At 42.2% G+C, this 20,026-nt stretch overlaps 1 protein-coding gene across 2 annotated transcripts in view; it reads right to left on the bottom strand.

Annotated features, from left to right (window-relative positions):
- smtnb (smoothelin b) overlaps positions 1-10,989 on the bottom strand; it is a 347,775-nt gene extending 336,786 nt beyond the window's left edge. For both annotated transcript variants that reach the window (XM_078227351.1, XM_078227352.1), the window contains exon 1: positions 9,876-10,989. In XM_078227351.1, the coding sequence (XP_078083477.1) occupies positions 9,876-9,926 (51 nt within the window). In that variant the 5' untranslated portion in view covers positions 9,927-10,989. The remainder of the gene's footprint in view (positions 1-9,875) is intronic.
- Between the last annotated feature and the right edge of the window lie 9,037 nt (positions 10,990-20,026).

Raw genomic sequence — 20,026 nt, 5'->3', positions numbered from 1 at the left:
GCAGAAAAGGTTTACCAGGATGCTGCTTGGATTAAAGAGCATGAGCTATAAGGAGAGGATGGACAAACGAGGGTTGTTTTCTCTGGAGCGCTGAAGACTGAGTGAGGACCTGATAGAAGTCTATAAAATTATGAGGGGCATAGATAGGGTTGACAGTCAAAATCTTTTTTCCCCCCCAAAGTTGAAATGTCTAATACTAAGGGGCATGCACTTAAGGTGAGAATGGGAAAGTTCAAAGGAGATGTGAAGGATAAGTTTTTTTTTTTAAAAACAGTGTGGTAGGTGTTTGGAACACACTGTCAGGGGTGGTGGTGGAGGCAGATACAATAGGGGCTTATAGATAAGCACATGAATACGCAAGGAATAGAGGGATATGCATCAAGGGATTAGTTTAATTTGGTGCATGTTTGGCATAACATCATGGGCCAAAGGGCCTGTTCTTGTGCTGTACTGTTCTATGTTCTAAGTAATCATGTTGACACCTGCAAACTGAGATGTAGCTTAAATCAAAAGTTATATTCCTGCAGACAAGGTGTTTTCTGTACCCCAACTTATGCTGGGACACGCAGCTGTTCTATTTAACGTTTTTCCATGTCCCAGGCAGATTACCTTTAAGGAGCCCCACTTACACTCAACTACATAGCAGGCTGTCTAGCAAACTAATCCCCAATTATTGTTAATTTGCACTTAAAAAAATTGTACCACATACATACTTGTGACATGGAACATGTGCTCAACTGCACATTCTTTAAAATTTGCTGCTGTACAGAACTACTTACATCAAGGATAACAAGTGCATTTTTAAAATCTCCAACTCCCTTCCTTCAATTCTCTTCCCCTGAAGGAGGAAACCTTTACAAAATGGTTCTACATGCAATATCAAGCCTCTAGTACCTCATTCAAGGAGCAATCCTTCAGATGTGTGATTAAAATATTGCCAAGCTATTCCATGCTTGGGTGGCGAACAGGGAAGGACAAACAGGACTAATTATTCCCATCCAAGATCCACAACCTGTACTTCCCAGCTGGAGTCACTGAATTGTGGCTGAGCACCAGAATAACGTATGATAATTTTTCCTTTTCCTAAACTAGAGGTGCTGCAGCTATTAATAGCATCCTTACTAACAGCACTTCCTCACCTAGAATCAAATGTAATGGTCAGACCTGACATAAAGGGTGGAAATTCTTGATATGGTTCAATTTACAGGATGTCAAACTGAAATATTTCCCTAATCATTTACTGCATCTTAGAGGAACCCACAAATAATTTGCACCAACTTTGAATGTTAAAAAATGATTGCATCCCACATATTTCATTTACAAAGTTACTCAAATGTTTTGTAACATGACAGTTCAAAATTCATGGACCTGAACTGAAGGTGACTTTGGAAACTAATCTCACGTATTACACCTCTATGTATGCAGCTAATTCTGTGCATTTCTTTTAGTGTAAAATTTGCATCACATTTGTCACATTTTAATATGCCAAACTTTTGTTTTTAAAAATTAGCGAATCTCTGTACACAAAACCAGAGTTTTGTTCTCAAACAAGCATTATTTTATAGTGGAGCTCCAGATCCAAACAAACAGATGACATAAATGGATTTATAACAGCAATAAACACCCAACAATTCATTCAAGGGTGTTATTCAATTCATTTTCCAAACTAAACAAGCAAAATTCAAGGATATTTCAAAACCATTGATAAAAGGGCATAATGGGACATTATGTTTGTGTCCAAACAGATAACTGTTCCTTTTGTATCATGCGAACTCACAAGTGGGCCAAAGTGACCAATTTCAGACCAGAAAAGTGCCCCGTGCACTTCAAATTAACCTATAAAGGCAAAGTATCAAAGATTTGAAAAGCAGGTTAAGCAAGCCATTTCATGCTATTTGCAGTGGCAATGAACACAGTATTTTCCATTAATGGGTTGCAGCCAGCCATACAAAAAGACATTCTGCTGACCACAGAACTAAGCAATGTTGTGTATTAATTTCAGCATTGATACAATGCTGGATACATCTTAATAATTGGCTAGCAAATGAAACATGTTCCTCCAGCTGTTCATATTATGCAAAGTTCAGGCCATACTCAACCAGCCTATGCTTGCACAACCCAAGCTAAACGTGATGTGATTCTGCGCTTGGATTTTTCAGCAAGTGCTGCCCATAGAGTGCTAATAACTATGCTAACAACCAATTTAATATAATCAGCCAAGCTCAATGGTTCATTTACACTTACTAGAAGCGACATAAACAGGAACCCATTTTCTGCAACAACAAAAAAATGTTCAAGCCTTGTGCCTTTTCTGAATTGCCCAAAAGCATGGGGAGCCTATGGCTCGCACCATCCCCCCTCATTACCCCAACACTTTTACCATAGAACAAAGAACAGTACAGCACAGGAACAGGCCCTTCGGCCCTCCGAGCCTGCACCGATCAGGATGCCTGCCTAAACTAAAACTGTATGCGCTTATGGAGTCCATATCCTTCCAGTCCCATCCTATTCATGTATTCATCTAGTTGCCCCTTAAATGCCACTATTATACCTGTTCCCACCACCTCCCCAAGGAGTATGCTCCAGACATTCACCACCCTCTTAAAAAAAAACTTGCCTCGCACATCTCCTCTAAACCTTTCCCCCACACATCTTAAACTTTTGTCCCCCACGAAAGAGTATCCGACTATCCACTCTGTCCATGCCACTCACTCAATCTTGTAAACCTCTATCAGGTCACCCATCAACCTCCGTCGTTCCAGTGAGAACAAACCAAGTTTATCCAACCTCTCCTCATAGCTAATACCCTCTAGACCAGGCAACATCCAGCAAACCTCTTCTGTACCCACTCCAAGTCTTTCTGGTATGTGGCGAACAGAATTGTACACAATATATTAAACGAGGCCTAAGGTTCTGCACAGCTGCAGCATGACCTGCCAGTTTTTATACTTAATGCCCCAATGGGTGAAGGCAAGCATGCTGTATGCCTTCTTGACTACCTTATCCACCAGCATTGCCACTTTCAGTGAGTGATCGGTGTACACCCAGATATCTCTGCCTGTCAATACTCCTAAGGGTTCGACCATTTACTGTAAACTTCCTACATGCATTGGACCTTCCAAAATACATTATCTCACACTTGTCCAGATTAAACACCATCTGCCATTTCCGTGCCCAAGTCTCCAACAGGTCTATATCTTGCTGTATCCTCTGACAATCCTCTTCACTATCCGCAACTCCACCAATTTGTGTCGTCTGCGAACTTCAGACCAGCTACATTTTCCTCCAAATCATTTATAAATACTACGAATGACGAAGGTCCCAGAACTGATCCCTGTGTAACACCACTAGTCATAGCCTTCCATTCAGAAAAGCAGCCCTCTACTGCTATCCTCGGTCTTCTGTGGCCAAGCCAGTTCTGTATCCATCTTGCCAGCTCTTCTCTGATCCCGTGTGACTTCACCTTTTGTACCAGTCTACCACAAGATACCTTGTCAAAGGCTTTACTGAAGAAGTCCATGTATACAACATCCACTGCCTTCATCTATCATCTTCGTCACTTCCTCGATAAACTCAAGGAAGTTAGTGAGGCATGACCTCCCCTTCACAAAACCATGCTAACACTAACAAGTTCATTTGTTTTCAAATGTGAGTAAATCCTGTCCCCAAGAATCTTTTCCAATAATTTCCCTACTACTAACGCAAGGCTCACCACCTCGAATTTCCTGGATTATCCTCACTGCCCTTCTTAAACAATGAACAACACTGGCTACCCTCCAATCCTCTGGCACTTCAACTGTAGCCAATGAGGATACAAAGATTTCTGTCAATGCCCCAGCAATTTCCACCCTTGCCTCCCTCACTATTCTGGGGTAGGTCCCATCAGGCCCTAGGGACTTGTCTACTTTGATGCTTTAAGATGCCCAGCACCACCTCCTTTTTGATATCGACATGACCCAGAATATCTACATACTGTACCCTAGGCTCCTCATCCATCATGTGCCTCTCTTTGGTGAATACTGAGGCAAAGTATTCATTTACTATCTCACCCATTTCCTCTGGTTCCAAGCATAGATTCCCTCCACTATCCTTGACTGGAACAACCCTTTCCCTGGCTACTCTCGCTCTTTACATATACATATATAAAATGCCTTGGGATTTTCCTTAATCCTGTTTGCCAAGGACTTCATGACTTCAGCAATTAGAGTCAACTTGCGAAACAATCAGGGCCTTTTTCCCCAATACATGTTGTTATAAATTGTTGCGATCATTTGAAATTTGGCATGGTATGTGTCCTGATGAGCACAAGGCAAAAGGTTTCAGCAAAATGTCTCTTCTCAGCAACACTCAGTCAAACAATCCAATGACACTCACCATCTAAGCCCACACTTAGGCATTCTAACAGATTATCTTTGGTGCACAAGAAAGTTGCTATAAAATAGTGTCAGAGTTTTGTAATACAGGAGCCCCATCAGCCTATCATGCCTGCGCCAGTCGTCAAGCACCTACTTGCTCTAATCCCATTTTCCAGCACTTGATCCATAGCCTTGTATGCTATGGCATTTCAAGTATTCATCCTTTTTTAAATTCATTTATGGCATGTGGGTGTCGCTAGCTAGACCAGGATTTATTGCCCATGCAAATACTTCCTACCGTGGGGCGGCACGGTAGCACAGTGGTTGGGGCGGCACGGTAGCACAGTGGTTAGCACTGCTGCTTCACAGCTCCAGGGTCCCGGGTTCGATTCCCGGCTCGGGTCACTGTCTGTGTGGAGTTTGCACATTCTCCTCGTGTCTGCGTGGGTTTCCTCCGGGTGCTCCGGTTTCCTCCCACAGTCCAAAGATGTGCAGGTTAGGTTGATTGGCTAGGTTAAAAATTGCCCCTTAGAGTTCTGAGATGCGTAGGTTAGCGGGATTAGCGGGTAAATATGTGGGGGTAGGGCCTGGGTGGGATTGTGGTCGGTGCAGACTCGATGGGCCGAATGGCCTCCTTCTGCACTGTAGGGTTTCTATGATTTCTATGATTTCTATGACATGTTGAGGGTTTCTTCCTCACTCCCTTTCAGGCAGTGAAATCCAATTCCCACCACCTTCAGGACGAAAAAAAGTTTTTCCTCAAATCTCCTGTCCCTTACCTTGCATCTATGTCCCCTGGTTAGTGAGCCCTCTACCAAGGGAGAAAAAAGTTTCTTCCCATCTACATCCCTCATAACTTTGTACACCTCAAATCAGGTCCCCCCTCAGCCTTCTCTGCTGTAAGGAAAACAACCCTAGCCTAACCAACCTCTCAGCTGAAATGATCCAGCCCAAGCAACATCCTGGTGAACCGCCTCTGCACCTTTTCTAGTGCAATCACATTCTTCCTATAGTTGGTGACCAGAACAGCACAGTACTCTAGCTGTGCCCTAAACGAACATTTTATACAGCTCCATCGTAACCTCCTGGCACTTATATTCTATGCCTCAGCTAATAAAGGCAAGTATCCCATATGCCTTCTTAACCACCTTATCTAATGTCCTGCTGCCTTCAGAGATCTTTGGACATGCACCCAAAGGTCCCTCTGATCCTCCAGCGTCTTACTATTCATTGTGTATTCCCTTGCCTTGTTAGTCCTCCAAAAATGCATCACCTCATTTTTCCAGGGTTAAATTCCATTTGCCACTGTTCTGCCCATCTGATAATCTCAGGTTTTTCTTCAGTTCTGGTCGCCGCATTATACGAAAGTTGTGGAAGTGTTGGAAAGGGTGCAGAGGAGATTTACCAGGATGTTGCCTGGTATGGTGGGAAAATCGTATGAGGAAAAGCTGAGGGACTGGAGGTTGTTTTCGTTAGAGAGAAAGTTAAGAGGTGACTTAATAGAGGCATTCAAGATGATCAGAGGATTAGATAGGGTGGATAGTGAGAGCCTTTTTCCTCAGATGGTGATGGCTAGCACGAGGGGACACAGCTTTAAATTGAGGGGTGATAGATATAGGACAGATGTCAGAGATAGGTTCTTTACTCAGTAGTAAGGGCGTGGAATGCCCTGCCTGCAGCAGTAGTGGACTCGTCAACATTAAGAGCATTCAAATGGTTATTGGATAAACATATGGATGATACTGGAATAGTGTAGATTAGAGGGGCTTTAGATTGTTGCGCCGACCAGTGGAACCATCAAGGGCCAAAGGGCCTGTACTGCGCTGTAATGTTCTATGTACCACACCAATTTTTATGTCATCTGCCAACTTACTGATCATATCCCCACATTCACATCCAAGTCATTAATATACACTACAAACAGCAAGGGACCCAGCACCAATCCTTGTGGTACACCACTGGACATAGGCTTCCAGTCACAAAATCAAGCTTTGACCATCACCCTCTGCCTCCTGCCACTAAACCAGTTTCAGATCCAAGTTGTCCTGGATTCCCTGGGCTCTTCTTGATCAGTCTCCCATGTGGGAACTTGTCAAGAGCCTTCCTCAAGTCCATGTGGACTACATCAACTGCACTACCCTCATCTACACACCTTGTCACCTCCTAGAAAAATTCAAGGAAATTTATTAGATACGATTTCCCCCAACAAAGCAATGCTATGCTTGATTAATCCTTACTTCTCCCAAATGGAAATTAATTCTGTCCCTGAATATTTTCCAATAATTTCACTACCACTGATGTTATTTCATTGGGCTGTAATTACCTGTTTTTCCCCTACTTCCCTCCTTAAATAATGGTGCCACACATTAGCTGTCCTCTAGCATCTCACCTGTGGCCAGAGAAGATTTGAAAAATCAGCGTCCTGCAATCTGCTCCCTTGCCTCACCCAGCAGCCTAGGATACATCTCATCTGGACCTGGGGTTTTAGCCACCTTTAAGCCCAGTAAAACCCAACATCACTTCCCTCTCAATGCTAATCTGTTCAATTTTAATCACAATTCCCCCCTCCCCATACTTACATGGTCATTCTCCATAGTGAACACATGCAAAATGTTCATTTAATACCTCATCTAGGTCTTTCGGTTCCATACACAGATTGCCACTTTGGTCTTAATGGGCCCTATGCACCATCTTGACCTTAATATTCTTATAAAACAGAGATTATCCTTTATTGCCCCCCCCCCCCTCCCCTCACCCGCACACTTTCTAAAGTTCTCGGGCATCCACTGTTTTACACTCCTTGACATTGTGTTCACTAGAATTTTTGGTCCCACCCTTCCTACCTTGGTCATTGGTAACAATATGAACCACAATCTGACAGCTCACCCTTCACAGAATGTCCTTCGGCCACTTTCAGCCCAGAGTATAGATGAACAGAAAGTTTTAAGTTTACTTACTTATTAGTGTCACAAGTTGGTTTACATTAATACTGCAATGAAGTTACTGCGAAAAGCCCCTAGTCATCACACTCCGGCACCTGTTCAGGTACACTGAGGGAGATTTTAGCATGGCCGATCAGTATGTCTTTGGGACTGGGAGGAAATTCACACAGACACGGAGAACGTGCAGACTCTGCACAGACAAATGACCCAAGTGGGAATTGAACCCCAGGGCCCTGGTGCAGTGCTAACCACTGTGCCACCTGTTAAAGGAAAATAATTATGACCAATAGGAAGTCTGACTTAATATTGACAAATTGTACTTAAAAGTGAGCCAGCTAGTTAGCCAAATCAACATACATTTTCATGAAATGCAGGCAAAGTGCAGGTCACGTGAAGGCAAAAATACTTTTGGTTCGGCAGTTCAATTTCCTGCATAGCTTTCAAGACCAAGACTAATTATCTGCATCCCGCATCTGACAGCTTTAGGGGACAATGCAACTTAAACACATTGTCTAAACAAATAATTTATTGGTTCCATGTCCAAAATGGCAAATGATACCATCTATAATAACTTGTTTTTATCTAGCAACTTTAACATAAATTTCCCAAGGTGCTTCACAGGAACATTCTAAAGCAAAATTAGACACCAAGCCACAAAAGGAGATATTAGAGCAGATGACCATTGGTTTAAATTCAGGGATGCTCAAGGGGCCAATATTAGAAGAGCGCTGACATCTTGGAAGGTTGGGCAGTGAGTGGCTAAAGATGATTACAGAGATCAATCATGAACGGAATTTGAAAACAGTGATGAGAATTTTTTAAAAATCGAGGCATTGCTTAATCAGGAGCTATCGTAGGTCGGCAAACACTTAGGTGATAGGTGCCTGTGCAGGACAGAAATAGTAAGAAGTTTAACAACACCAGGTTAAAGTCCAACAGGTTTATTTGGTAGCAAAAGCCACACAAGCTTTCGAGGCTCTGAGCCCCTTCTTCAGGTGAGTGGGAATTCTGTTCACAAACAGAACTTATAAGACACAGACTCAATTTACATGAATAATGGTTGGAATGCGAATACTTACAACTAATCCAGTCTTTAAGAAACAAAATAATGGGAGTGGAGAGAGCATCAAGACAGGCTAAAAAGATGTGTATTGTCTCCATACACATCTTTTTAGCCTGTCTTGATGCTCTCTCCACTCCCATTGTTTTGTTTCTTAAAGACTGGATTAGTTGTAAGTATTCGCATTCCAACCATTATTCATGTAAATTGAGTCTGTGTCTTATAAGTTCTGTTTGTGAACAGAATTCCCACTCACCTGAAGAAGGGGCTCAGAGCCTCGAAAGCTTGTGTGGCTTTTGCTACCAAATAAACCTGTTGGACTTTAACCTGGTGTTGTTAAACTTCTTACTGTGTTTACCCCAGTCCAACGCCGGCATCTCCACATCAGGACAGAAATAGCAAGGTTTTGGACAACCTCAATTTATGGAGGTGGGTGGGAGGCTGACTGCAAGCACACTACAACATACAGTATTTCCAATTCCAACAAAAAAGTCTTCATCCGAGAAGTTAATGGTCTCTACTTTTCAGATGCGATCCGAACATATTTCCACAATTTGCGTTTTTATTGCAGCATTTTCTTTCTCTAAACGAAAAAGGCGACCAGTACATGTGGAGATTCGCCACTTGTGGGTATTCCTTAATTTCCTGATTTTGCTGGCCGATTTGTACATTAACAACAAACATCGTCAACACCATTATTTCTCCAGCAAGATTCAATCACTTCTAATTAGAAAACCAACAAAACCTGTATAAGTTCGCCACTGAGATCGACATACGACAGGTAAATTTGAAGGTAAACATTGGAGCGAGATTTGAAGTGTAAATCGCCAATCTCACCTTTTTAGAAAGAATCTAAAAGATTTATCAATCAATCATGCTATCACAGTTAACCTCGGTTGGTACCTTTCGATGGGGTTCTGGACTTCAGAGCATTAGACATCACTGTGATGCTACAACTGTTACCCTCACCCAGATCGTTTCAAATATCGGACTATGTCTCAACAGGCCAGACTAACTATAATTAAAGTTTAAAATAGAAGGGACAGACTCAGAATAATTCCAATAATATTTAAATGCTCCTTAGGTTTTAATAGAAATACAACAACTGTGCACCATGTGCGAAAGACCAGTTGAAGGAGGTGGTGAGAATGTAGCAAGGTTTGTGACCAGTTTCCCATTGAAAGGTTATTTATACATATGCTTTATAAAAAGTGACAGTCGGCATGCTAACGTTGGAGGCCCGAACATGATCTAACCACACAACAAAAAAAGTCAAAATCACAACAGGTAAATGCTCATTTTAAAGTGTGTCTGTGCATCTTGTTATAGAATACATGGTACTGGCGTAGGGGCAACCGTCGGATCGCATGGTCTGCCGCCAAGTACATATCGAGATTTAGCCGTAATAGCCGGCTCCCTGGCACATTCATCAATGTGGAGATGCCGGCGTTGCAATAGCAGAGGGCATCAAGTTAGGACAACATTTTAATCCCAAATCAGTGGCTCATTCTTTCTCACCAGTTTCCTGAGGGCCGTTTCGTCCAGAGCGGAGTAGCGGTCTGCGGACATGTTCAGACCGGGCTGTTGTTGCTGGCTCAGTATTCCCAGAGAAGGGTGACTTGATCAGAGGAATTTTTTTTTTGTTGCGGAAGTTGGGTTGTAGCTCGAGTCACCCTGGATACTCTCTGCGTGCGGGTAGATTTGAAGTTGGACCCGGGGACCCCAGGTAGAGAGTTCGACTCCAGTGACAGGGAGCGGCGGCTGACAGTTTGATTACTGCAGGTGTGGCACGCTCTTTGCTCCGGTAAACAATCCGGGAGGGGGGCCGGTCGGGAAAGAACAAAATGGCTTGTCTCCTCTCAAATATAACAATCAGGAACGATGAGAAGCCGGGGGTGTCAAGCGCTCCAGGTAAATTCTTGAACGCGTCAACACCGGAATCCCTGGCTGCGTTGCTGTTGTTCCCTCCCCTGCTTTTCAAATTCCAGCCTCGCGATCCCGGGAACGTTCCATTTGCAACGGCTCACCTCAGCGCGAGCTTCAAATAACGACCATCCCCGTCAGGCCCCGCCCGACAACACCGATCCTGTCCAATCGCGTCCGGACGTCTCCGCCAGCCTCTTTGTGGTTGGAGCATGGAGACCAACCGTCGCTGTGGCACCCTGCCAGGACTCGGCCCACTCTGATCTGTGCACCTTCGGGAGACGTCGTCCCCTCCATAAATCTCCCTCCTACGCTTAGTCCAGGTTACACATTGCAGCTGTTTAGAAGAGACAGCCGACCATTTAAAAAAAAGCAGCAAATCTTGATCCGACCCGCCAAGGACTTCTCATGCCCTCTCCTAGCTCTCCTAAGCCCTTTTTTTTAGCTCATTCCTTGCTTCCTTGTAACCCTCAAGCCACCCAACTGAACCTTGTTTTCTCATCCTTACATACGCTTCCTTTTTCCTCTTGACAAGACATTCAACCTCTTTTGTGAACCATGGTTCCCTCACTCGGCCATTTCCTCCCTGCCTGACAGGGAGATACCTATCAAGGACACACAGTATTTGTTCCTTGAACAAGCTCCACTTTTCATTTGTGCCTTTCCCTGACAGTTTCTGTTCCCATCTTATGTTCCCTAATTCTTGCCTAATCGCATCATAATTACCCCTCCCCCAATTATAAACCTTGCCCTGTCATATGGCCCTATCCCTCTCCATTGCAGTAATGAAAGACGCAGAATTGTGGTCACTATCTCCAAAGTGCTCTCCCACAAACAAATCTAACACTTGGCCCGGTTCATTACCCAATACCAAGTCCAATGTGGCCCCACCTCTTGTCGGCCTATCCACATATTGTGTCAGGAGACCCTCCTGCACACACTGTACAAAAACTGTCCCATCCAAACTATTCGACCTATAAAGGTTCCAATCGATATTTGCAAAGTTAAAGTCACCCATGACAACTACCCTGTGACCTCCACACCTATCCATAATCTGCTTTGCAATTTCTTTCTCCACATCTCTATTACTATTTGGGGGCCTATAGAAAACTCCTAACAACGTGACCGCTCTTTTCCTATTTCTAACTTCAGCCCATATTACCTCAGTAGGCAGATCCCCCTCGAACTGCCTTTCTGCAGCCATTAAACTTTCCTTGATTAACAATGCTACTCCTCCACCTCTTTTACCACTTTCCCTACTCTTACTGAAACATCTATACCCCGGAATTTCCAACAACCATTCATGTCCCTGTTCTAACCATGTCTCCGTAATGGTCACAACATCATAGTCCCAAGTACCAATCCACGCTCCAAGTTCACCTACCTTATTCCGGATGCTCCTTGCATTGAAGTAGACACACTTCAACCCATCTTCCTGTCTGCCGGTACACTCCTGCGACCTTGATACCCTCCTCAGTACCTCACTACACTCAACACTGACTTCTGGACTACAGCTCGTTTTCCCATCCCCCTGACAAATTAGTTTGACCCCCCCCCCCCCCCCCCGAAGAGCCGTAGCAAATTTCCCTCCCAGGATATTGGTGCCCCTCTGGTTCTGTTTGTACAGGTCCTACCTTCCCCAGAAAGTGCTCCAATTATCCATGTAACTGAAACCCTCCCTCCTACACCATCCCTGCTGCCACGTGTTTATCTGCACTCTCTCCCTGTTCCTCAACTCGCTAGCACGTGGCACCGGCAACAAACCAGAGATGACAACATGGTTTGTCCTGGCTCTCTTACCTATGTCGTTGGTACCGATATGTACCACGATTTGTGACTGTTCCCCTTCCCCCTTAAGGATCCTGAAAACACGGTCCGAGACGTCACGGACCCTGGCACCCGGAAGGCAACATACCATCCATGAGTCTCTTTCGCTGCCACAGAACCTCCTATCTGTCCCTCTAACCATCAAGTCCCCAATAACTATTGCTCTCCTGCTCTCCCCCCTTCCCTTCTGAGCCACAGGGACGGACTCAGTGCTGGAGATCCGGTCACCGTGGCTTACCACTGGTAGGTCGTCTCCCTCAACAGTATCCAAAGCGGTATACTTGTTGCCAAGGGGAATGACCACAGGGGATCCTCGCACCACCTGCTTCCTCCCAGCCCCTCTCATCATCACCCATCTATCTTCGTTCTTCGGAGTAACTACATCCCTGAAGCTTCTATCTATGACCACCTCTGCCTCCTGAATGATCCGAAGTTCATCCAGCTCCAGTTCCCTAACGTGGTTTTTGAGGAGCTCAACAAAATGCCTCAACAAAAAGGCAGCAGCTCCAGAGTTGCAGCAAAAAAAATCAACAAGCAGGTTAGAAACAAAAACAGAAAATGCTGTAAATTCTCAGCAGGTCTGGCAGCATCTGTTAACATACTGAGATTTTCCAGCATTTTCTGTTTCAGATTCCAGCATCCGCAGTATTTTGCCTTTATCTTAGCAGGCTGAAAAACGTCCTATCCTGGTCACATTGTTTCTTATTCAGTCTTGGGATGTGAGCATTATTCACTAGACCTGCATTTATTGCCCATCACATGATGGTGACCTGCCTTGAACCCTTGCAATCCATGTGGTGTAGGTACACCCATAGTACTGTTAGGGAGGGAGTTCCAGGATTATATTCACATATATTCACACCCATATCCAGAAAGATCCACTGTACAAGTCAGCAGTTTTGGCACATTTTTATCAGAATCCATTTCTATCACAATCAATTATAGTACCCTAATAGCTGCTTTTACTGAGAGCATTAAAATCAATCAGGGATGAAACCTAGGATTTTCTTAGTCTGTGTAAGATCAATGATGAGGAACTGAATACACAGACCAGATGAGCACCAGGGCACCCGGAAAAGGCTGGATCTGGGAGGCCATAGGACCTTCTTAGCTCATCATTTTAAAATTTGTAGATTCATTCCATCCAAATTATCTGACCACATCTTGAATCAATCAAGTTAACCTCACAAACCTCTTTGTGTTAAGAAGTTCCTGGTTCCATGAGACCTATATTCAGCTTTCATGAGGTTTGGCCAATGCTACTCAGTCTAATATCCTGGCTTACTTTGAATATCTATATATATAATATTTTACGTACATCTCTAAGTTCCTATCTAAATTGTCTTCTTTCAAAGCTAAAGGGTCCAGTTTTTTCCCATCTTTACTCTCAATTTACCAGGGATTAGCCTTGTGATAAGTTTCTATTAAACCCTGGCTACAAAACTGAACACAATAATGGAAGGCGCAGTCTGAATAAGAACAGTTTTAGCTTGATATCTTCCAGCTGGTAATCAACAGATATAACAACATTGTTCCATTTTCATTTGTTTATTGCTACACCCAATTATTTTACATGTTAAGTACCAACCCTAATTTTATTTAGACTTCAACTTTAGCCATTTTATCCCATCCATACTTTAGGTATGATGTCCATTTTCCTTCCATGTGCAATGTACTTATCTGTTTAAATTTTATATAGCACTGTTCTTTACATTTTCAAAGAGTATCCGCTCCTTTTGTAAGTTTATCTTTTCTAGGTCAAGTAACTGCTGAGTACTGCATACTTGAGAATGTTATTGGCCCAAGATTGCAATTATGACACATTTCACATATCAATTTTCCAACATGTTTTTCCACATTAAATATGTTTAAAAACTTAAGACACAGACTCCATCTAGTGGCCAACGTGAATTTAATAACTTCATTTTCATGCAATTATATCAGAATTTCAACTACCTATGGTTGTGTTTTCCAATCAGTGCTTTGACTTATTTCCAGTGAAATTTTACTGAGGCAAATATATTTGAACAACTATCGTAGGTTTGGCATGGTAATCATAGATAAATAAACATGCCAAATGATGCACTCTATCACTCCTTTGCTCCTTAATTCATACAAATCAATTTCCCAATTATCACAGGCATGCCAATGTCACCAGTTTATAAATCAGAAGACAAACTCTTAAAAATCAAGAGATTTGATCCTAAAATCACTAGTTACCTAGGGACGGCACAGCGTCACAGTGGTTAGCACTGCTGCCTCACAGCGCCAACCTGGGTTCAATTCTGGCCTCAGGCCACTGTCTGTGTGGAATTTGCACGTTCTCCCCACGTCTGCGTGGATTTTCTCTGGTTGCTCCGGTTTTCTCCCACACTCCAAAGATGTGCGGGTTCGGTTGATTGGCCATGCTAAATTAACCCGAGTGTCAGTGGAATTAGCAGGGTATATATGTGGGGTTACAGGAATAGGGCCTGGGTGGGATTGTGGTCGGTGCAGGCTCAATGGGCTGAATGGCCTCCTTCTGCACTATAGGGATGCTATAATTCTATAAGTCAATAAAGATCAGCCATTGGTTTATAAGCCTCATTCTCTGCCCAAAGACAGTCCTTGGCAATATTTGCTGAGCCATGACAAAGCTCCATGGTTTTTAATAGAATAGGATGAGGAGGTTGGCCTGAGGCTAACTCAGTCAGAATGTGGTACAAGCCCTTCACTGTTGGTGTTAATCTGATCCTCACACTAGCCATCTAGCCACCTGAGCAAGCTGCCCTCAAACTTCATTACAGGATTATCAATTTTGTAATAAATCAGAGGTTGCTACAAAGTATATATTATTCCATCTGAAAATGCTGTACAAAAACTTTTAAAAATCATATCCTTTATCCTTACATTGCTATACATTACAGTTATTTTGCTAAAAAGTATTTCTCTGGAAAGAGTGCAAACTCTTTTTTCTAATTGCAAGGCAATTAGAAAAAAGCATAAAGAATTTATGTTTATTTAGCACCTTTCATGACCTGAGAACATGCAAATATTTACATAACTTGTTTACATTTTTCAAGATATTTTATGAAGGGCATTGCTATCTAGTAAGAAAAAACTCTACCAAGACATATTAGTGATATCCAAAAATGTGGGTAGTTCATTCCTTTAATTTCAATGGATGTGTTTTGACCAGTTTCAAAGCTATCTTTTAAATTAGAAACTATTCAGTAGTATCAATATTACAAAAGTGAAAGTGAGCGTAATGTTTGTTACGTTGTCTAACATTGACCTGCACCTACTGAATTTTCTCCTAGACAAGATCTACTTTAAAAAGTGTTACTATTTCTTTTAAAAAAGGGACATCAAAGCAATTTTCTTGTAACTAGCCAATCCCAAAAAGCAATTCTGCTCATCAATGCAATACCAAGTTGATTGACATTGCTCTCTCTCAGATTACTACACATGCGCTGCCATATTTATCAATGCCTAGACTTTGGCCCTTTATTCATCATATTAACTCAACAGCTATTGATCTGCTCAACAATTCCCTCACATCCACTTTTGTTTCCAGCAAAACCTTTGCTCTCTCCCATTCCCCTTGATCTATTGCATTCCACTCCCACTCAGACCTTTCTGACCTTTCTGTCCTTAGCTTTCTGTTCCAGTGAAGCTCAGTACAAGCTCAAGAACAAAATCTTATCTTTCCAATAGTCAATTCACGGACTTCCAACCTTAACAATGAGATCAACAAATTTGGATCTAAATTACAACTTCATATTCTCTTGAACTTTCTGTAACCATTTACATCTCTGCTAGACCCATCTGTTTATATGCTCATCCATTATAGAGCCTTTTGCCTTGCACCATCATCCCTTTTGTCATGTAACCACTCCTATCCTTCAGCCTAACACAAAGCTTTCACCACCCCATCCCCCTACATCCTCACCCCCACCACCACCAGCTTTTCCCTGGCTATGTATTTGCTTTAAAGCTGTTTATCACCAGTATCTCCAGGTGATGGTGATAGATCATTGACCTGAAATATTAACCCTGACCTCCTGAGTGTTTTCAGGATTTTTTTAAAAATCTGTATTTTCACTGCCTCAATTCTAAAGGAATCAGCACAACTTGCTTATGTATGGTCATTCATCAACAGGTCTGTAAGACATATCTAGTGCAACCTTCCTCTCTGCTGCTAAAACTATCTATTACTTCAGGATCGTGCTAAATTTAAAGGACAAACCCAGATTCTTTTCTACTATTATCATGATAAATCCCTCCACTCGTATTTCCAACAATTGAAAGGAGTTTTAGATTGTGTTGCCACTAAGATTGAGACTATCTGTTCAGCTGCCCTGTACTCTAATTCATTTGTTCTGAATCTACAATTTTCCTTTTATCTATTTTCCTTAAGTCAAGCTAATCTTAATAATGGCACCCACTTCCTGATCCCTTGACTCCATTCCCACAACTACTGACCACCCAGCCTTTGTGGTGCACATGACAGCTGACATTGTAAATGATTCCATGTCAGCACTGTTCCTCTTTCCCTTTCTGAACTGCTGTCAATGTCTCGACCTCAATAAGCTTTTGAACATGTATCTCTCAAATCTGTGCCTATGACCATGACTTGGGCTTCTGCTGCATATACTGTACATCTTGTAGGACAGTAGCATCAACCTGCATGACATGGCCCAACTCTGCCTCAGCCCATGCCACTTACAATCTCATCCTTAGCTTTGTCACCTTCAGACTCAACTTTTCCAATGCCGTCCTGGCTGGCTTTGCATTGTGCCCTCCATAAGCTTAAGCGAACCCAATCTCTGTTGCTCATATGCTATCGTTGCTGACTTATATTGGTTCCAAATCCCCCAACATTTTCAATTTAAAATTCTCATTGTGCATATATATATCCCTACATAGCCTCAGTGTTCCCTTTCTTTCTAACCTTCTCCAGTTCCATAACGATAACCACCCCATTTCATATCTCTTGTGGATTACCCCTTTTGCCAACACTGGTTACAGTGGTTTCAGTTGCCTGGGCCCCATGCTCTGGAATTCCCTCCTGCACCCCATTGTTTCTGCACCTCCCTCCTCAAAATCCAACTCATCAAATTTTTGTCCATTCCTCCTACTATTTCTTTTCTTGGGTCAGCATTCATATTTCTCTGATTATGCCTTTGCGAAGCATTTGCAATGATTTTCTATGTTAAGGGTGCTGTATATATGTAAGTAGTAGCAATGTGACTGATTAAATTTCTCTGCTATAAATGAAATACGCAAAACAAAAACGGCTGATTCCATAACAATATTTTTAAAAAGAATGTAGAAACCCTGACATTTAATGTTGAATATTATTCATATATTAATACAGTGTATTTATACGATCAGATAACTTATCAAGACTAAACCAGAGCTATCTTAACTGTGTACTTTGTTGTATGTTTAAATACGCTTCAGACAGAAGTTGAATGAATGGATGAACTTGTACAAAATTTTAAAGGCACACAATCAGATATTCTTCTTCCCTCCTCCCTGCAAATTCTTTACATTTGAGCATAAATACTTGAGATCCAGAGCCCACAGTTCCGAAGAGCTAAAGGAATTATTTGTAAATTTTGCTAGCAGGTCACCTTGAGAGTTCTGTAGAGCCCTTGTGTCTGGGGTCAGAGGAGCAGTCAGATATCACAGTGGAGGGGAGGGGAGGGGAAGTATCAATGTTGAAATGAAACATTGTGGTGATGGTTGAGGGTGAATCAGTCATTTTTGTGGGGATGGAGGGTCAGCTGATCATGAGAATCTGTATGCATTGAGGTAAACTTGTTGGCACTGGAGGAAATACTCATGCTCCATCTGGCCTTCAAGCAGTAAAATAAAGGCATTACACCAAAGATCCAGCCCTCTCACCTTGTGAATTACCAACGCCCAGGAATCCCAAATTCCATGTGTGAAAATAAAAATGCAATTCGGACACATAACTACATTAAATTATTTCAGTGACTAAACTGAGAGTAGTTTGGTTATCAGACCCCCCTGACCTGCCTCTATTAAAATTCAAGTGTGCAGATTGGAGTTGGCTTTGGGAGTTTGAATTATTTTACTTCCCAACCCACCCTCCATACACTTTTCATTGGCAGGGGATTTAAAACTCCAACCTCGCAATATATGTATATATATTGTATATGTATATACAGAAAAGTTTATTTATTAGTCACAAGTAGGTTTACATTAACAATGCAATGAAGTTATTGTGAAAATCCCCTAGTTGCCACACTTCAGCACCTGTTTGGGTACTCTGAGGGAGAATTTAGCAAGGAAAAGCACCTAACCAGCATGTCTTTCGGACTGTGGGAGGAAACCAGAGCACCCAGAGGAAACCCACACAGACACGGGGAAAATGTGCAAACTCCACACAGGAATCGAACCCAGGCGCTGTGAGGCAGCAGTGCTAACCACTGTGCCACCATGCCGCCCCAGAAAAGGGGGCATAATGTGACTTTTCAAATGCAGAGCTAGCAGATGGAATTGTTGAGTTGGACTTTGCATCAAGGGTAAACCTTTTAGAACTGAGGTGAGGAGAAATTTCTTCACTTGGAGTGGTGAGTGGGTGGAATTCACTACCACAGAAAGTAGGTGAGGCCAAAACATCTGATTTCAAGAAAAATTAGATATAGCTCTTGGAGCTAAAGGGATCAAGGGATATTGAGGGAAAGGGAGATCAGGATATTGAATTTGATGATCAGCCATGATCAAAATGAATGGCGGAGTAGGCTCAGAGGTGAAACGGTCTACTCCTGCTTCTGGCTTCTATGTTTCTATCACAGTAGACTTGCAACCTTCTTCCAAGTTTCCACACCGTGCTATATCTAGTCACTAAAACACACATAAGAACAGCCTAAAGCAAAGTTATTTATTTCTGAAGACTTGCAACCACATTAGCTGGGGAAGTGTAGCCACAACCAAGTGTTCCATGTCAGATTACATTGGAGCATCAATGACACATCACCAAGAAGACAGCTCAAGAGCAGCATTTTCAGAGACTCTGGAACGAGTTGATTAAAATGTTAATGTATGCAATAGATGAACATGAAATTTCTGATTCTGGTCACATGTTAAAACAGTCAGATTAAAATGCAGGAAAGAGTGGAAAGGAAGTAAATTGGTCACAAATCTATCAAACTGAAAACTGCAGGCTCCAGAAATTGCTGTCAGTTTAGGTACAGCATTGATGGCAAATGCTGTCAGTTTTGCTATCATTATTACTGCAATAATGTGAACAATTTGTTTGCTTGATTTCCAACAAGCTCCATAGCACTTGAGGCAGGTTTATTCCAATTGAAGAACCTTATTTGAAAGATGTGTTTGGAAGTAACTGGCATGGAATCTGTGATCAGCTGCGATGTGACAGCAGTTTCTACTGACTTCAAAGTAAGTTGTCCAAAAGAATCTAGTAATATCTGTGATGCAGTTTTCCTTTTTCCTGAGTTACTTTAATTCCAGCATCAATTGAATGGTACACCCAGTATCCAACAATAGTGATGCAGTGATGTCTTCAAACTGGCTAAGCACCCAATCACGTTGAAACATTCTCACAGGCAGAAATATAAACCATCACTTTTTAAAACATTATACAGAAAGTGGAATAAAATGTTTGGACACACACATGGGATGAAGGTAAAAGCTGAAGTATATTTAAAAATCTTTATTTTTTTTAATCTATGGAATTTTTGTCATATATAAAGATTTGACATTCTGCAAAAATAAATTTATTTTTTAGAATCATAGACATTGTTTAGCTCAAATTATGCATTCAGTGCACCATTAAAAATACAGTTACACCTCATTCAACTAGGCTTAATTTTTTCAAGGATTTTTACAATGAGACTAATCAGTGATTGCTAAAAGTAGGAGACTACAACAGCAAACCCCTGTAA

Source organism: Mustelus asterias, chromosome 13 (genome assembly GCF_964213995.1).
Source record: "Mustelus asterias chromosome 13, sMusAst1.hap1.1, whole genome shotgun sequence".
Taxonomy (NCBI): Eukaryota; Metazoa; Chordata; class Chondrichthyes; order Carcharhiniformes; family Triakidae; genus Mustelus; species Mustelus asterias.
This window is presented reverse-complemented; position numbering and strand designations above follow the sequence as displayed.